This window comes from Alligator mississippiensis, chromosome 4 (genome assembly GCF_030867095.1).
Source record: "Alligator mississippiensis isolate rAllMis1 chromosome 4, rAllMis1, whole genome shotgun sequence".
NCBI classification, from domain to species: Eukaryota; Metazoa; Chordata; order Crocodylia; family Alligatoridae; genus Alligator; species Alligator mississippiensis.
Genome location: NC_081827.1, coordinates 243,864,209 through 243,880,741, shown reverse-complemented (window position 1 = coordinate 243,880,741; position 16,533 = coordinate 243,864,209). Strand labels below are relative to the sequence as shown.

Below are 16,533 nucleotides of genomic sequence, written 5' to 3'. Positions count from 1 at the left end.
GCCCACCACTGGGGTGCCTTATATAACATGCATGCAGGCATAAGGAGCTGGGGCAGATGGAGGGGGCAGCGGGAGGAGTGCCATTGAATACCCAAGGTGCGGGTTGGAGGGGGCTGCTGCCAGAAGAGCAACACCCAGCACCATGGGGCTGCTTTTGCTGCCAGGGTGCAGACTCTGAGGGTGAGGGACAATTCTGGTGCCCTTCCTAAGCTGGTGCCTGGGACTGGTGCCCTGATTATCCACCCCGAACTGTGCTACTGCATGCACGCTTCTTTGAATCATCAGAGAGGACAGACACTTCTGCAGAGCCATCTCGTGTTAGAGCATAAGCTGACCTTAATGCAGTCATAGCACTGGAACGAGCTGGGAATAATGCAATTCTTGTGCAACATGAGCTTTCTCCCCAAACCACAAACGGACGACCAAATCCTCCCATTCATCAAATGCCCAATGGATTTCCATTAGCTTTTGCAGAAGCCGCACCTAGCCACTATGCAGCAAAATCTGTGGCATGTTAAAACAGTGCTTGACCTCCTGACATGGCACAATACCAGCCCCCAACCATTTGAAACGCCTCCAGAACCAGTCTCCTGCTGGCTTACCATCACCAGTGGCTTCAGACCTAATTCTAAGAGCTTTTCTCTCGGGAGTGAATGAGGTTCCATGAACATGGATGAGTTTTCAGGATCAGGCCTTAAACATGTTCATTCTTTCTCATCGTTGGCTGCAACAGTGTGACACGAGCCTCCAGATCATTTGTGGGCAAATGTTTAAAACGCAAGATGTCCAAACCTACCCATTAATTCTCCCACAAGTCTCCTGAGGGGTCAGTGGCCCTTTGACATCCTAGCGTGAGGTCTAGCTTTCAGACATTCAGCAAGACTGTTTAAATCTCCATAAGCTAAGTTTATCACCACACTCCACTGGGGGCTTTCACACAGCTGAAGGAATGCAGTGTGGGTGGGTTTTCTGTCATTTTTTTTTTTTTTAACGTGACCACATCATTCTCTTTTACATAGAAAACCACTGGAGAAATGAGGATGTTTGCCCCCTAAAATCTAAGGCTATTCTGGGATTCGTAATGCAGTCCCTACAGACACTACTAGGGCATGCTCAGAGCCTGTGCAGACGAGTTCATGGATACGTGGCACTGCATTGTACTGTGTTAGCGGGCTCCGAGTATGCTGTACAGAAATTACTCGGAGCCCAGGAGCTTGACACAAGTGCTGCTTCATTCAGGGTCTCAGTTCTAGCTGCTGAGCACAGCGTAGCCTCAGTTTCTTTGCAATGTGAGCAGCTGGTTTCACACGGTTCTTGTAAAACCTCTTAAAAAGGTACAGTTGCCCAACTCTTCCTTCCCCAGCTAAACAGCACAATGAACAAACTAGTCAACATAAGGCAGGATCAACCCACTAACTTTGTTCAATTAGTGTCTTGGGTGCCTCTCTCTTCCACAAGTACCTACAAGTGCCCCCTGAGAGGTCACTACTGCTGGAGTCACGTGGCAGGAAGTCTGTTTGTTCTGGCTGAGCCACGTCCAGGACTCAGCCGTCTCATCCTGTCGAGACCTCCACAGAGAGCAGGTGCTTCAAGGGCCCTTCTCCCCATTTTTTTCCCCGAGATTAGGGGTAGGTCTTCCCTGTTTTTCCAAAACCCGTCTGCCTCTAGGCCAACAACCGTATATAATCCCAGTACTATCCCTAGTCACCCCACAGCTGTTTGTGACAGCCATTTCCCCTCAGATACTCATATGCACATGTGTGTGCATGCACACTCATACACTGACTTCCATGAGGTAGTGGCAGCTCCTGTGGACCTCAAATTATAACAAGGTTTTGTTTCACCTTTTCTCTCTGTCCTTAACCTGCAAGTCTCCAGGGACTCTGATCTCAGTTGCAGGCACTAACCCACTGGACCAGGGATAAGATAAAGGAGACTAGCAGTGCAACCCATAAACCCACACTTTATGCCAAACTGCTTAAATTCATACCCCGTAAACAGTAATGCTTGGCAATGGGAGGCTCTCCCCAGGACACCATGTTTAGCAAAAACAGATCTGATATGCACAGTCACCTGTTTAGCAGCAGCATCTCCCAGCAAAGCTATTGGGGAGGTGAGAATTACAGTCTAGGACAGGGATGGGCAATTATTTCGGGTGGAGGGCCGCTTACTGAGTTTTGGCAAGCCATTGAGGGCCATATGACAGGCAGCTAGGGGCAGATAAATGTTAATTTTCTTAATTTTGGGGGGGCCCACGGGCTGGATAGAATAGCCTGATGGGCCGCATCCAGCCTCCAGCCCACATTTTGCCAAGCCCTGGTCTAGGAGGAGTATTTAGTTTCTTCCAGCCAACATAACCTGGTCCATACCTAATTTTTCTGCAAGAGACTAATTTTTCCCTGTGTTTTCCCAGCATGGGATCTTTTGCTTGATTTGTCCTCCGCTTTTGACATACACGAGCCCCAGCCACTTTTCAATGCCACTGTTCATTTGCGGCTATTATAAAACATCTTGACCCTTCTCCCATTATTATCTATTTCTAGAACATTTCAACTGCTTCATTCTTCCATTCAAGATACTTTATCTGTTTTACTTCTGGCGGCACGCATGTCTGCTGTTGTTCAAAGACAAGGAGTGCAAAGAGGGTCTGTTTCCTCCAGGGCCTCTGGACTGTATCGGGTCAGCATTGGGTAACATGGACTTTCTGCAGAAACAGCAACCTAGTTCATCTGGCTCTTGTGAGCACCTCTGAAAAGTGCAGTCCCCCAGAGCAAGGGTCCCCTCCTGCTTTCCCAGAAGCATGGCTATTTCTGGAGCCATTCTCTTCCAAGTCCCCTCTCTGAGGGCTGCCCTGAAGTTTCCCTTGGGAGTGGTTTTCATATGGAGTAAATGCTGCTAGATAACACTGAGACAGGACAGCATCTTCCTTTTTACTCCACAGTTACTCAGTAACTGAATCTGTTGTGTAAACACAGGCATAACTTATACAACTGCACAGGCTCAGGGGCCTATTAACGTCACATGATAATTGTGTGAATTGGAAGGTCAGGGCATTTCTAGAAAGAGTCAAGAAGAGCAAGAAGAAGGGTTCTGGCCCCCATGGAATTAAAACCAGACAGAGCAGTCATTCAAGGACAGACAATTAAACCTAATAATTAAGGCACAAATTCAGCAACCAAAAGGAGGAAGAGTCCAGGAAACAAACAGCACTTCTTGGCTCCACCTAAGAAAAAAGCTGTTTGAGAAGAATGAAGTGGAAGCCGCTAGCCAAGTATGTCTTGTGAGGGAATATTTCCATGAGAGCATTTACTGGTGTTGCCTTATGATCAGATAAAAGGTCTTGGGCAGAAGAGAAGAGATTTCCTTTATCTTCATCACTGGTTGTGGAAATAGCATTAGTCATCCTGCAGCAGAACAGAGAAACAGAGAGTTGTAAGCTCTTCAAGGCAGGAACTGAGCCTAGGGCAATAGTTAGATACAACTGGATGAGAAAGGCAGAAAGCAATGAAATGACTGTGGGTACTGGGACAGGCAGCATTCCCTGCACCTTATCTGTCCAGCTGTTGTCAAGCTTTTTGTCAGCATTACAGTGTAGGTACAGACTACAGTTCCTCTCTCACACCCAGTTTTGTATCGGTGTCACTCCAGTAACATCAGTTCAGTTACTCCAGACTCATGCAACCAAGAGGAGAGAGAATCAGGCTGGGGCAGAACTAGCACATATGAAACCAAAGCAGAGTGCTGAACACAAATACATCTTGGAAGCAGCTCTACCATATGGCATGGCAGCGTATAGCACAGACTCACTTCTCTACCAATTTTGCACCTGGATCTCTCTCTGACTTTGGGGATTTTCAGGCATGAGAGCTAGGCACTTCAGGAAACCAGGATTCAAATCAGGATCATAGTACAATAAGCATCATGATCTCAGCATGATCACCAATGGAAATTTGCCATCATATAAAAGCCATGCCATTTGGTGAAATGGGACCTAGCTGAAAGCTTTTTCTTGGACAAGAGAGTACACAAGGTGCGCTGAAAGAGCTGGGAATACAAGGTTCATGCATTTGCAGCGCTTTGGTAGACTTAGGAACACCTTCTTGGTGGTGTCTCACTGCAGTCAATGGCAAAACCAAAACCAGGACCAGGATGTGGCATATTGTGGACAGTGCCAATAAATCAAGGTCCTGTTGGTACATTTGCATCTGCATTCTGGCACACAAATCTAACAGCACATCTCCATAACCCACAACACAGATGACTTGCAAATTAAGGAAGAATCTCATTCATAAAAAAAAACAGAAATAAAATGCCAAACCTGTCCATGTGTGTGCATGTGCACGCGTGTGTGTGTGTATACATGCAGCCTGCACATGACATTTAGAGTATGCCCTGATAAAATATCTGCACAAATAGTTTTACCACCTCATTAAAAAAGGTGCTAAGCACCACATGGCTCCCACTAGGCTGTACAGGTTCAGTACCACTGAAAAAAAGTCAGGCCATGCCACCAAGGGAAGGCAGGCACACTGCATTAAAAAAATCCATTGCTGTGTACTATCAGGGTATTCAGAGGAGCAACTGTGGGAGTCTGCATCATTTAACCAACTTTTGAAGGATGCAGCTTCTACTAAACTTCTGGAATCAATGGACATCACAAACCAGTTCCATTGAAGGTGATGAAGAAGCATGGGAACTAACCTATGACCTACCTCCTGGTAGCTGGATTCTTTGACTCCTAATCTGCTGATCTTCCCAACTATGGGGGATGAATTTAAAGAATCTGGCAAAGTCTCTCCCAAATAGCTCCAATCAAAACTATGCTGGACCCACTGCAAACAAGTGATCCACTACATGGTTAAAGAGACACCAATAAGCAGCCAAGGTTTGAGATGTTATTATATAGAGCTAGGGTGATTATTTTGGATGCTGAGATGCCCTGTTGATCCCTTATATGTTGTTTCCAGGAGACAAGACAATGAGAGCATCAGCATCAGTACTCTCTGCCACAACCCACAGCTTCCCATAGAAAACATCATGGTTCCCAATTACAACACCTCCAGGTGCATCATGACCCACCTGCCAAGGGAGGACGGAGCATTCTACATCTGCGGCTGCGTGGACGAACAGGAATGCAACGACAAGCTCATCTTTGAAAATCACACCAATGGTGAGTACTGGCATTCGTGTTGTCTAGACCCAGCATTAAAGATGCCGCACTCTCTTAGAAGCCACATCCCTCAGGACTCCTGAAAAACAGGAGTCCAGTAAGTACAGAGAGGACCATTAGGTCAGCTAGGTCTGACCAGCTGAGTATCACAGATCATGACATTTCATTCAGCTTGAGTTTGGCTCAAGCATATCTTTTCGAAGGGCAGCCAGGCCTTGGTCTGAAGACATCCTGAGATGGAGAGTCTACCACCCTTGGGCCATGCAGCAGCTCAAGTTAGGAACCCACGAACTGATACAGCCCAAAATGTCAGTAAATAGTGAGATCCTAGAACAAGTTGAGCCTTGATAACAACCATCGAACCCTACTGCAGTCAAATTATTTTTTTGGCTAAAGGTTAAAAAAGGCATACTTTTAACGAAAGCTTAAGAAATCCAACTCTACGACCCTAGTGAAAACAAGGCACTGGCATTTTTTGTGAAGCAGCTAGGTTAGATGAACACTACTTTGGGTTCACCAGTAAAATCCAAAGCTCCTCATCTCCACTAGGGTCTTGGTCTGGTATAGCTAATGGACTCCTTACCCTGCTATAAAAAGCTATCTTTCCGTAGGCAAGTTCATAGCCACACTTCATGGGATTGCAGGGGTGTACCTCCAGTCTAGATCTGCTCTAGAAGCTACCTTTTTTGGCACTGAAGACAAATGCCTCAGAGAAGTTGCACAGGTGAAGGGGAGGGCAGAGCTTGGCCCCTCCTTAGAGGTTTCTGCAGATACAAGGAGGATTGAATTGGGCTGTAAAACTGCATCAGTGAAAGCCAAGGAGAAGCCAATTCTGGTGTCTCAAGAGGTCTGCAAAGTTTGAACGAGCTTCAAGCACACCTCTAAAAATTCATGGCTCTGGTCTGAATCTTTAGCAGCTTACCCATTGCTCATTATCAGAACACCAGCCAAATGGGCCTCAGGGAATACTTATTAGGAACAAAAGGAAAACAAAAAGCCTCCTGAATTTTCATAATTATAGAGCACCAAATTGCAGGGATATGGCTAGCCATAACCTGCAAGCAGGGAGCATAACTTCTCCTGCAGAAAATGGCAAATTGTGCAAGATATGAATTCGCAGAATAAACAAACCAGGTTTTTTTCCTTACGAAGGTAAACGATGCTAAATTTGGCAGACCTTCACTGTTTCCAGAGCCAAACATAACAGGTACATGTGCTTCTAGAGCACGATAGTTAAGTCCCAAAACTGATACTGAGGTATATAATTTCATACAAAAATGACAACTCCCTCTTGGGAAATGCCACCCCCAACAAATGCTTTCATAAGAAGTTCCTGCATTGCCAACCCACAGATAAAAATGCCATAATTTGAAACAATACCATCTGAAGCCTTGAATAAGCTCTCTTCTTTAATTTATTACCTAAGCCCATGGCTCGTCGTGCAACACTGGCCAACAACAACTTTATAAGACCCAGATTTAACGCATCTCCTTACAAATCGCTCATCTTCCCTTATATAATAAAAAAATAATCATAAACGTTTGCATTTTAATGCCGTTTTAAAAGCAGCTTCAACTTAGACGTGCCTTAAATATTACAGACACAGCATTGGATTAAAAAGACGAATTCTGGTGAAAGAAATAACTAAAGCAGATAAACATTTTTCCAAAGCACAAGGTATACACATTTTCTGTGTGCTCACAGTCTTAGACACTATCTTCAAAACTTGGGACTTCTAATGTACACCCTGCATTGCATGCTATTTACTCCAGGGCAAGAGAGATAAATGCAATGTGTCTACGCTGAAGTCTCCTCGGAGCCTATAACACACATAATTAAGTGCTTTGACTTGTCATTTCCTCTCCCCACGCTTGCACCCTAATGCGATGCAAGTAACCCTTACCTGGGAAACAAAGGCCAGGAAGTGGAAATTGAAATGGTGCAGTCATAAGCGCTGTTTATTGTTATATATTTAAAGGGCTTCTCAAGTGTCATGCCAATTGATCTTGGCCTAAGAGTTCTAGTTCACATCTGACAGAGATTGAATTAAACAGATGGTAATACACTGCAATATTTTGTTTTAAAGTTCTGCATTTATTTTCAGAGAAAACAGCCAGATTCATTTTCTGCAGAACAGATCTACCCGTTTTATAGCCATGATCCTATCTAGGGATTTTGTAGCACAGAGGGGCATCATCGTTAAGTAATTTGCAGAAGTTATGCTTGCTGGTCTTACTGTTTGTTAGCGGGATTCGGGCACGTAATTCCCTAAAAGAATAAAAAATCCTTTGAAAATGTTTCACTCCCTCTCCCCCGAACTTTAAAGTTTCAAAGATGTGATCATAGCCATCGGGTAAATCCATTAGAGCAGTAGGTGATAGCCAGGCCCAGCGCTCTCCAAAACAAACATATTCCTGAGTTAGTTATTGATTTATATCAGTTTGGGTTGATCTTGTGGTTTGAACTTGATGCCTATTTTAGAAACGCTTTCACAGCCTTACAGAAATTAGCTGCAGCAGATTTTTTTGGAATTTGCCAAGTAAAATAGCTAAATGCTCTGTTTTTCCAGAACCTGAATTATGATCCGCACACACTGAGGTCAAACAGCAAGGGTTTTGCTTATGGAATGATTCTTATCCTTCTTCCCCTTGGTTATTATACTTGGCAGAAAAACCTCTGACTAAGATTTTACTTGAATATCTCTACTGAAGTCAGCATGTTTATTCCAGGAATTGCAAACATCAAAGGATGGGACAATTATATGTTGTGTGAGGGTTTTTTGGGGTTTTGTTTTTTTTTTTTTTTTTCCATCGGATGGTTTGAAGGCTGATAGGAGTTTTTTCTTTTCTTTTTTCCTAAACACTTTGGGTCAATATTTTGATGAAAATGTTTAACAAAAAGTAAAAAAAAAATATAACACAACAATTCAAGTGTTTACTTTGGGCAGTCAGGTCCTAACCCAAATGTGTCTTGAGGTATATTCACTTATGCCAGTTGTAATGCAAGGGGCACTTTCTCTGTTCCTATTGTTCAGAATTAAACTCCCCAGGCCTTGCTGGGAAGTGTCCTTCCATAGGCCCACATGCAGAAGGATGGTGTTCCTTCATGGAAACCAGAAGAATTTGGCCCCATATCAGACTGTGCCTGATGGGTCAGCAGAACCGCTTGGTGTCTCCATGCCACCTTGCTTCAACATTTATTAATATTCATCAATTCATCGGTATTAATATTCAGATTAGATTAGATTACTATTGCTCTATTTTGTAAAAAAAAACCCCTCTGCATTTATAAAACAGTGAAGCCCATCCTCCCACGTATATTTTTTGTGTTTAAAATGCATCTGCATCTAGTCTTATCAGCTTTGCTTCAACATTGATTCTAACATTACCAGGGAGTTTGTGTCTGCAGTTTACGGGAAATCACGTTCGGTAGCTCGAGGATAAGTTAGGAGCTAGTGTGCACATACAGGGTCTCTGGCCTACGTTAAAAAAGGTGGGACAACCAAAAAGCTTACATGACCCATATTCATCAGAGCCACATGGCTGCATATTACAACTACTGAGAACTTCACTGTGACTCCAAGGTCAGAACCAAAACACTCACTTGTTTTTTTTTTGCATGTGGAGCAGCAGAAAACATTATGCTGTGTGTGCAAGGTCTTGCTTTGAGTCTGGGGAAGGCAGAGTTGCCTAGCAGATGCAGCCCTGGGCTCAGATTCAAGAGAGCCAGATCTGCTGCTGGCCTGGTTGATGTCCTTGTCACATCACCTCTCTGGATCTCAGTTTCCCTGCTTGTAAAATGGGAGCAACACTTCCCACTTGCGTGAAGTATTCCAAGCATACCGAGGAAGAGCTGGGCCTCGGACACATCTTACTTTTGTAGTGCAATATGTGCCTGCAAAGCAGTACAAGAAAGCAAGTGCCCACGTGCTCAGGCTGTTTGAAGTGCTTCAAAGATAGCAGATTTGCCATGAAACCAGGAACAACTTCGTAGCGCAATAATTCTGCAGTGCTACATGCACCGTGTGGATACTTGCATGTAGCACTACAGGGGTCTGTTAGACCTCTAGCTTCCCAGAATGCTCTGCTCGCCCTACCCCACCACCACAGGGAGAAATGGAGAGCGGCTGGGGCCACAGCAGCTGTTACAGAGCTGGTGCTTCTTTGCTCGGCTGAACACCTGATTTGCTGTTCAGCCACATGACTGTTAGGTGGAATGGACGGCAGGAAGGAGGGAGAGGCTGGAGCAAGGAGGGCAGCCACCCTGGGTAGGGCAAAGGAGCAGTCCCCGACTGCCTGTGCCTGGAGCCTTTGAGAGGAGCTTGTAGTGCTCCAGATAGGGGGCTGCACACACATGTGCATCTTAACACTATTTGTGTAGCACTACAAACTGCCTCAGGACTTTGTAGCACTACAAAAGTAACAAGGCCCCAGGCATTACTCTTATGCCTGAAAGCTCGACTTCCTGAGCTAAAAGCATTTGCTGGCAGTGTGGAGTGCCTATACACGTGCTCGGGGGTGAGGGAGGTATTTTAATTAGAACAGCTCTGAGAATTGCTGTAATAAAATGCTACAGCGTCATGTGTATTAAGCCCCTACACATTTAAAAATGGCCACAGGACACTAACTAAAACTCATTGAATGAGCTTTAGTTAAAGTGCCCCAGCAGCCATTTTTAAACCTGTGGGGGCTTATACATGTGATGTTGCAGCCAGGGCTGTCTCTGGGGGGCAGCGAATCGGGACAACCGCCCTGGGCCCCACGCTTTGGGAGGCCCTGCAGAGCCGGGCAGAGGCTGCGGCTGCAGTCCTGCCACGTCCGGTGTGCAGGGGCTTTCACTCCCTGGCCTAAGTCTGCCGTGGGATGGGGAGGGGGGCCTCGCATAGCCTGCTTTGCCCCAGGCTCTGCACCCTGCTGGGATCATCTCTCATTGCAGCAACGCTAGAGCGTTACAATGAGAATGTGGAGCAGAATTGAATGATTGAGTCTCTCCAACACGTTCTAATTAGACTATATTGGAATACATGTATAAGCACCCATGGGTGCACCTACACACTTTTGTGTTTTAGTACTTCCTTCTGGTGCTAAAGTATGGCGCAGTATGGGCAATTACTGCACCAAGCAGGTGGTGCACACTTACAGTTCCCTGCTATATTGTCATAGCAGCACACTATATCCAGGGAGCGCACCACTACAGCGACACAGCTGGCGATCACATGTAGACCCACGTGATCGCTACATCACCATAGGGCAGCGTGTAGACTCGCCCTGTAATTCCTAATAAACACTTAAATGGTTCCAATTCTGTCCATTTGGGGGTGCCAGTGCATGTGCGCGTGTGCATGTGTGCACACATGCGTGTCTTGTCAGATTATCACAGGACTGAGTTTTGAACCTTCGCTCTATTATGCTAGCTAAACTGGAATGCCCAAAACAAACATGGAGCATACCTCAAACCATCACATACTTCTGGCTGTTCAGAGGACAGTGACATGCCTCGTGCATCATGCCCCTGGAAACCACTCTTTGCTGTTAACTCCCTCACATTTCTCCACCCACACAGTATCCAAAATGGACATTGCTGACATCTTGCAAAAGCACATTCACATTTGTTTTCCTTCCCGCAGGATATTCCATGCAACAGAGCAAAGAGGTCATCCCCGTGGCTGCAATAAGCCTGCTCCCTCCTCTGCTAGTGGCTGTCATGATAACAGTTATATTTTACCTCTGCCGCACCCAAAAGCAGAGGAAGAGAGCCAAGGACTGGAGCCAGAAGCACACACAACACCGGGCCTTGCCCGAGTCAGGGAAAGCTGCCGAGCACGATGAGAAGTTGTCGGTGATGATAGACGACAATCACTCCCACATGAGCTCAACCTGCGCCAACAGCATCAACCACAACACTGAGCTGCTCCCCATCGAGTTGGACGAGATGGTGGGGAAAGGCCAGTTTGCAGAGGTCTGGAGGGCCAAGCTGAATCATGCCAGCTCAGGGCAATACGAGACAGTGGCTGTTAAGATTTTCCCTTGTGAGGAATATTCTTCCTGGAAAAATGAGAGCCAGATTTTCACAGACACCAGCCTCAAGCACGAAAGTGTCCTTCAGTTCCTCACGGCAGAGAACAGAGGGTCTGGCCCGCGCAAGGAGTACTGGCTCATCACTGCTTACCATAGTAGAGGGAACCTGAAGGACTACCTGTCCCGGCACATACTGAGCTGGATGGACTTACAAAAGATGGCAGGCTCCCTTGTGAACGGTGTGGCTCATCTGCACAGTGACTACACTGCGTGTGGCAGGCCAAAGATCCCCATTGCCCACCGAGATATCAAAAGCACCAACATCCTGGTTAAGAACGAATGCGAATGCGTGCTCTGCGATTTTGGCATCGCCCTCCGACTCGACCCTTCCTTAACAGCAGACGACTTTGCCAACAGCGGACAGGTGAGCAGGTCCTGCAAAACCCTTGCTTTGGCTTTTTAGAAACACAATGCAATGCAATAGAAATAAAATAATATAATGGCTGCACCCACCTGTATGCCTCAGGCACCTGTGGGCTAACTCAGAAAGGCTTTGGAAATAATAGCTTGCACTGAGCACTGAACACTTCCAAGTGCAAGGAGACTGTGATGGAAACCACAGTCCGTGTAAGCGAGAATATTGCAGGGGGCTAATATTATAAATTTGCCAAGGCACAAGTCAGACTTCAATGCTGAAATCTAACAGACCAGATTGGCTGATCTGATACAAGCTATAGTCAGCACTGGAAAGCAGTGTAATTAGGCACACCTGTGAACCATGATGCTATCTTAAAATGGACTTTAGCCCAGTGCAGAGTCAAATCCACATTCCTTTCCAACAAGTGAGTTTAGACCTTGCAGCCTGTAGGACATTTAATGCTGTTGATAAAGCAAATAAACTGCTTGCTTTAGCTTTTCTGAAAGAGCTGTTAACGGAGCGACACCCAAGAGACTACAGTTTGAAGCCAGACACAGAGCAAGTCACTGGGCAGATGGGATTTGGTTACAGTGCTCTCTGGGGCTGCTCCTGAGAAAGCCAGGCAGGAGGGGTTAGGAGTGCGTGAAACCATCTTGCATCTTCTGGTTGGCAGGTTGTGGCAGTCTGACCTGGAACAAAATTCTCTGCCAAACAGGCCATGAAGAGCCCATGATCACTGCCAACTTTTAAAAAAAGTATTCCCCCCCATAGATAGCTGTTGGTCTCCGATACATTTGCTAACATCTCTTCTTTTCCTGGCCAGGTTGGCACTGCCAGGTACATGGCTCCAGAAGTTCTAGAGTCCAGAGTGAATCTGGAAGATTTGGAGTCCTTCAAACAAATGGATGTCTACTCGATGGCCTTGGTTTTGTGGGAAATGGCCTCCAGGTGCGAGGTGGTAGGAGGTAGGAAAACTGCAGCAGAGCCCCAAATAACTTGCTTTTGTTCAGAACCAAGGAAAGGAAGCGCATGCCTTCTTGAACAATGCGCTACCTTCAGACCTGCAACTTTTATGCTCCTCCCCTCCCTCCACCCCACTAAGCAATAATCAGTCTGCTACGTTTTCCCTGGGTAGAAGGTTTCTGTTCATTTCACCTTGGGCTTAATATCGGATGCACAGCATCTTCCGATAGGCACGGAGCCTAAGAGAATCTGGATTCCACACCATTTCTAGTGTAAGTGTGTCTGCTAAGCTTGTCCTGCTTGCTACATACCTGCTGTGGAAAGTGCTTCAGAGGCAGGAGCGCAGGATGAACACAGATGGAAGAGGAGAATTTCTGCTTTAGACCCCCCCCATTTGTAGGCTGTTGTCTCAGCTGTTGGCATTATCTGCTGATGCAACAGGACAAAGCAGGGAGGAAAGGTGCAACAGAGAAAAAAAATGTACTTGAAAAATAAAGAGCTGGCAGGTGAAACCCTGGCCCCATTAAAGTCAAGAAAAGCTTTGAGGAGTTTCTCCACTTGATTTCTATGGGCCCAAGATTTTATCCCACATCTTTGGACAGCCACAACCAGCTAAAGAAAATGGGTGCCAAGAGTGGAGTTGTGCAGAAACACACTCCTGGTGCTCTCCAAGTCCTCCTAAAATATGCCATGATTTAGGCTGGAAAAATCGGATGACCTGCCAGAAGTTTGTTCCTCTCCCCCCATTCATGGAGGTTTGACACGCACAGCAAAGGTCTCTTAATTTCAGAAATATTACAGAAGGTAGAATTGTGTGTGTGGGGAAATACAGGAAAGCTCAACTTGGTGGTAACCATAACTCACCAGAGATGAGTTATTTTAATGGAGAGTAATCAAGCATGGATCAAAGCCACCAAACTGCACAGAGGCACTGCACATGCATGTTTCCCATCAGCTGGGCATGTTAACACACCCACAAGCTTCCCACATCCAGCATTAATGAAGCAAAAACCCCCAAACTATTAAGAACCAAAGGAGGTTCCCCTGCCCCTTAGGCAACATCACTGACCTCCATGGACCTCCCACCTACCCACAGGCATCTCACTACCTCTGCCATCCTGTAGTAACACCCATCGACTCTATTTTGTCGTCATGTCCTGGCATCTGACTTTCTCTCCGAGACACGTGATTGCATCTCACAAGTTTCCTCCTCTTTTTCTCCGCTTACCCATCTTTTTCCTTCCTTTCTCCAGTTTTCTTCAGACTCATTTTTCTTTCTTCCCCAACATCTGCATCTCCCTATTCACCTTCATCCTCTCAGATCTCTTAGTCTGCTGCCCAGTCTCACGTCCCTACAATTTTGCTTCCCTTCCCCACATCCCACCTCTACATCTGGGAGCAGGAAGGCTCCTGAAGCAGAGCAGATGAAAAGTTAAAATGGGGGCATTGCCATAATCTACGGTGGAGCAATGGCATCCCTACCTTCTGCTTTCAGGAGTTCTGCTTCAGAAATCCCTATATCAACCCAGGGTGTGGCATGAATCATGATGCTTCTAATAGTTTGACACCTACAAGATTAAAAAGAAAACCCTTGAATCACCATTTCAGACACAGAAAACACTGTCTGTATCTGCAGCTCTTTGTGACAAATTCCCCACTTGTGCAGTGTAAAGAAGCCCAAGCTATCATAGACTTGGAAAGCAGGATGGTCACGGTCTGCCCAGGGCTCAGCACAGGCTATACGGTATTGATACTTTTCAGCCGTATAAACTGGCTCCTACAGACCTCCATGTTTCCATGGCTAGACAAATTCCAGTATTGAAGCTGGCTCGTTTACAGCTAGGTTGGTATCTTTACGCTGCACAGGAGCCTGCAGTATAGACGTACCCAAAGGCTGAGTTAGACAGAGGAGCGCCTTTCACCCCTACTGTGGAAGAAAGTGCCCTCAGCTCCCCTACGTCACTAAGAGAGAGTTATTTCTACAGCTCTGGGGTCTCCAGGAAGAACATCTCCTGTTCTCAGATGTTCAACGGAGAGCCTGATGTCACCCTCTGTCCCTGTACATCGACACTGCGATGAAATCATGCTCTAATGGGGAGGCAGCAAGGTTGGAAGACAAAACCAAAAAAGCCTCAGCAGAAAGATTATGAAACATCTACAGATTTTTAAAAAGATAGTCTCCCTCCTCCATGAACTTCTCACTTGCAGGTCCAGATGCATGTACAGCAGAGACTGCCGGGGGTAGGGGGTGTCAAAAGTTCCAGATCAGTGCTTTTACTTTATTTATTTATTTATTTATTTATTTTCCAAGCTGTAGGGGAGATGGACCTGATCTTAAACTGCTCACGGCACTTCCAGCTCAATATTTAGATAGTAAATTACAATTAGGCTTTGGTGTTCAGGACTTCAGCCCCATGGCTATAGGCATCAGGGAGGATCCCCCCCTGACAGCATGGTTACCCGTGATAGCAGGGGAGTGGACTTGGTGAAGCAGGTAATTCCTTCTGGCCCCGTGTTCTTCCCCTGCCACCCCCAAAGCTTCCCCAGCAGCCTCAGATACTATCCACGGCTGGAGGAGAAACACTGTGGGAAGTGGGCCCATGCTCTCATGTACAAAGAAATCCCTGAAAAGGCCCTGTCTGACCCTGCTCAGGGCCATATCACTCACCAGATTTGGCTCCTTTCACATCCATCTGCAACATGATTAGTCTGCTCTAATCTCCTGAGCTTCTCTTATCTAAATCTATGGCCTGCCATTACAATGGACCTTTGGCAGTAGTGTCACCTTATCTCTCCTCTTCTCCACTTGTGATGCGCATTCCAGTTTTTGCAGTGTACGTGGGCTAACAACCTGCAACACCTTTGAATTTGTGATATACAGATTATATCTAATGCCCCTTTCTGGGCCTTGATTTCTACAAAAAAAATACATAAACCTTGCTTCTAACGCCTAGAAACCGCCGGGGCATTCATCTCTGTGGTTCTGGATTTTTTATCAGTCTACATAAGTCACGTACTGTGGTTTAACAGTGAGCATATCAGCCAGAGCAACAAACACAGGCCTACCGTGAATCCATAAATGACATCCAGTAATGCTGTGGTCCTGTTTCACTTTCTTCTAGAGGTAAAGAGTTACGAGCTGCCTTTTGGGTCAAAAGTCCAGGAGCAACCCTGCGTGGATACCATGAGAGACATTGTGCTGCACGGCAGGGGACGCCCAGAAATACCTAGCAACTGGCTGGTGCATCAGGTAAATTTAAAAAAACCCCACAAGGCTATCATAACCTACAATAGTTATTCATACACCTGATTTGCAATGGACATGGCTGCCCTTGAATGATATTGGCAACGCATTGGTTATCTTAGTTATCCAAGTCAGAGAGAGACTGGTTACTGCACTTATATAAACTGTTAGGACCCAGGTGTCCCGACTGCCTTTTTTGGGTTCTGCTCCCAAATCTGGAGTAAACTAGCTGATTTAGGAAAAAGCACTCAAACCTCACTAGGCCCACAGTTTTCCCCTTAGGTAATATCTGCAGTCAGCGAGTGTACCAAATAGATAACGTTATTGTAAGCTAGGACAGTAATCTATTACACTGGGGTTAGGCAGTAATACAGAGCTCTTGGACATAAGGTACTTTTATCAAAGAGGAAGTCATGAGAGTTTAAAACTAATTTTTATGCTGTAACACTTAGGGACTGTGACTCTTCCAATTCCAAGAGGACTTGGATAAGGGCACACATGTTCTATGGGCATTTCCCGTGCCCGGCAAAACAGGATGGGGCAGGGAAGTGAGCTGCATTAGGTTTTGCACAGATAATAATCTTTGCAATTGCTAGCCGATGTTCCAAGGATAAGACTGTAATCTCCAAGCCGTGGTGCTACAGGTTCCTTATATAGCAAAAAGGACTTTTGCATTTACAAGTGCAAGGAGAGATGAAGAGGGAAGTAGTTCTTTAAAGTA

The 16,533-nt window shown here is 45.8% G+C and overlaps 1 protein-coding gene across 1 annotated transcript in view; it reads left to right on the top strand.

Annotated features, from left to right (window-relative positions):
• LOC102573702 (TGF-beta receptor type-2) overlaps window positions 1-16,533 on the top strand; it is a 58,420-nt gene that overhangs the window by 35,138 nt on the left and 6,749 nt on the right. The window contains exons 3-6 of the mRNA XM_006258227.4: window positions 4,968-5,170; window positions 10,797-11,611; window positions 12,429-12,570; window positions 15,691-15,818. Of these exons, the coding sequence (XP_006258289.2) occupies window positions 4,968-5,170; window positions 10,797-11,611; window positions 12,429-12,570; window positions 15,691-15,818 (1,288 nt within the window). The remainder of the gene's footprint in view (window positions 1-4,967; window positions 5,171-10,796; window positions 11,612-12,428; window positions 12,571-15,690; window positions 15,819-16,533) is intronic.